The 2,432-nt window shown below is 47.6% G+C and overlaps 1 protein-coding gene across 1 annotated transcript in view; it reads right to left on the bottom strand.

The window, feature by feature from the left end:
• Positions 1-888: 888 nt before the first annotated feature.
• ITGAE (integrin subunit alpha E) overlaps positions 889-2,432 on the bottom strand; it is an 81,426-nt gene continuing 79,882 nt past the window's right edge. Inside the window, exon 31 of the mRNA XM_032270061.1 lies at positions 889-1,242. Within this exon, the coding sequence (XP_032125952.1) occupies positions 1,147-1,242 (96 nt within the window). The 3' untranslated portion in view covers positions 889-1,146. The remainder of the gene's footprint in view (positions 1,243-2,432) is intronic.

The following is a 2,432-nucleotide window of genomic DNA, read 5'->3' as shown; positions in this document are numbered from 1 at the left end:
GCTGGGATTACAGGCTTGAGCCACCGCGCCCGGCCCTGTAGAGTGTTTTAAAAAATCCTGGGGCAGGTGTGGTGGCTCATGCGTGTATATAATTCCAGCACTTTGGGAGGCCGAGGCGGGAGGATCACCTGAGGTCATGAGTTCAAGACCATCCTGACGAACACGGAGAAACCCCATCTGTACTAAATACAAAATTAACTGTGTGTAGTGGCGCATGCCTGTAATCCCAGCTACTCAGGAGGCTAAGGCAGGAGAATTCACTCGAACCCGGGAAGCAGAGGTTGCGGTGAGCCAAGATGGTGCCACTGCACTCCAGCCTGGGCAACTAGAGCAAAACTCCATCTCAAAAGAAAAAAAAAAATCTCAGCAAGCAGAGAAATGTCATATTTTTGAGTAGAAAGGCAGTTTTATACAGATACCAGTGCTCCCAAACTTAACCTTTATGTTTAAATTAAAACCCCAAAGGGGGCCGGGCGCGGTGGCTCAAGCCTGTAATCCCAGCACTTTGGGAGGCCGAGGCGGGTGGATCACGAGGTCAAGAGATCGAGACCATCCTGGTCAACATGGTGAAACCCCGTCTCTACTAAAAATACAAAAAATTAGCTGGGCATGGTGGTACGTGCCTGTAATCCCAGCTACTCAGAAGGCTGAGGCAGGAGAATTGCCTGAACCCAGGAGGCGGAGGTTGTGGTGAGCCGAGATCACGCCATTGCACTCCAGCCTGGGTAACATGAGTGAAACTCCGTCTCAAAAAAAAAAAAAACAAAAAACAAACCCCAAAGGGTTTCTTTTGGAAATCTGCAAAACCAATACTTAAGAATTACCTGAAAGGATACAATCAATAATTATTAAAAATAAGAATGAAAACTTGCTCTCTAAGACAAAATATACTGCAAACCATAAATAATACTGTATTTCCAGATTCAAGGCACTACTGTAAAGGAAGTGTAACTTTATTTAACACCAAATGTTTCCCAAGTCTACTTTTTGCACAATGCACAGACACTTTTGGGACAGCGTATGGTTACAAACTAATATTCTACAAACAGCTTGATGCTGCTCTAGATCATGAAGGTCATCAGAAGGACCCGGGTCTCGACATCCCAGGACTGGATGACAGCCCCTCCCAATGGTAATGGCGCAGTCCTAATTGTCTTCTGCGAACAGATTCTCTGTGTTCAGCTGGGCTTTCCTTATGCTCTCCAAGTTCAGTTGTTGATATTTTCTTTTAAAAAAGCCACACTGAAACAAAGGAAGGGAACGTCCAGTTGCAGGCCAAAGATACCCATCTGTTTCAGAAAGCCGCCGTTCTGTTGCCCAGATAGCCCTGCGTTCCTCTGCTTCCCATGCTTCCTATTCCCTTCTCCTACCTTCCTCCGAATCTCTCCTGGACTGTCCAATCCCTCCAGGCCCTGGGTGCTCCTTCCTCAACCAGAACAGATTCCACCTTCCTCTGAACCCCCATCCCCTGGGCACCTGAACCTTCTTAACTTTATTAATCATGCCAAGCATAATTTCAGCTGTACTGGATCTAGTCTTATTTATACAAAAATACTTAGTATAGTCTATGATGCTGAAGAGAGAAAGAGATCACGCACAGCTTCCTACATGAAGCTCACCGTCTACTTGAAAAAGTAATCATTACAATACAGTGTGATAACTGCCACTTGGGGTTTCCAGAGGGGAGCTCACAGCAAAAGCACAGAAGCCAGCACAGAGGACTCGGGAATCTCTAGACTGCTTTCCGGGAAGACAGTGAGCACAGTGAACAGTCACGAAGGCCATTTCTGACAGGAGAAACTGCCTGTGCAGAGGCGGGAACCTGTGTAGGGAACAGTTCGACTTGTTGGGAGCAAGGACCGGTGCTCAGGCCTGTAACCCCAGCACTTTGGGAGGCTGAGATGAGAGCATCCCTTGAGTCCCAGAGTATAGGGCAGTCTGGGCAACACTGGGAGACCTTGTCTCCACAAAATTCAAATTTAAAAATTAGCTGGGTATGGTGGCATGTGCCTGAGTAACAACAGTTCCAGCTAGTCAGAGGGCTACGGTGGGAGGACTGCCTGAGCCTAGGACTGCAAGGCTGCAGCGAGCCATTATTGCACCCTGGAACTCCAGCTTGGGAAACAAAGCAAGATCCTTTTTATTTAAAAAAAGAAAGACCAGGGGTGGTGGCTCATGCCTGTAATCCCAGCACTTTGGGAGGCTGAAGCGGGTGGATCATTTGAGGAGTTAAGAGACCAGCCTGGCCAACAGGGTGAAATGCCATCTCTACTAAACATACAAAAATTAGCTGAGTGTGATGGCTCTTGTCTGTAATCCCAGCTACTGGGGAGGCTGAGGCAGGAGAATTGCTTGAACCCAAAGGCAGAGGTTGCAGTGAGCCAAGATTGCACCACTGCACTCCAGCCTAGGTAAAGTAGCAAGACTCTGCT

The sequence above is a fragment of the Sapajus apella genome, unplaced genomic scaffold (genome assembly GCF_009761245.1).
Source record: "Sapajus apella isolate SASKATOON/1434 unplaced genomic scaffold, GSC_monkey_1.0 scaffold202, whole genome shotgun sequence".
Taxonomy (NCBI): Eukaryota; Metazoa; Chordata; class Mammalia; order Primates; family Cebidae; genus Sapajus; species Sapajus apella.
This window is presented reverse-complemented; position numbering and strand designations above follow the sequence as displayed.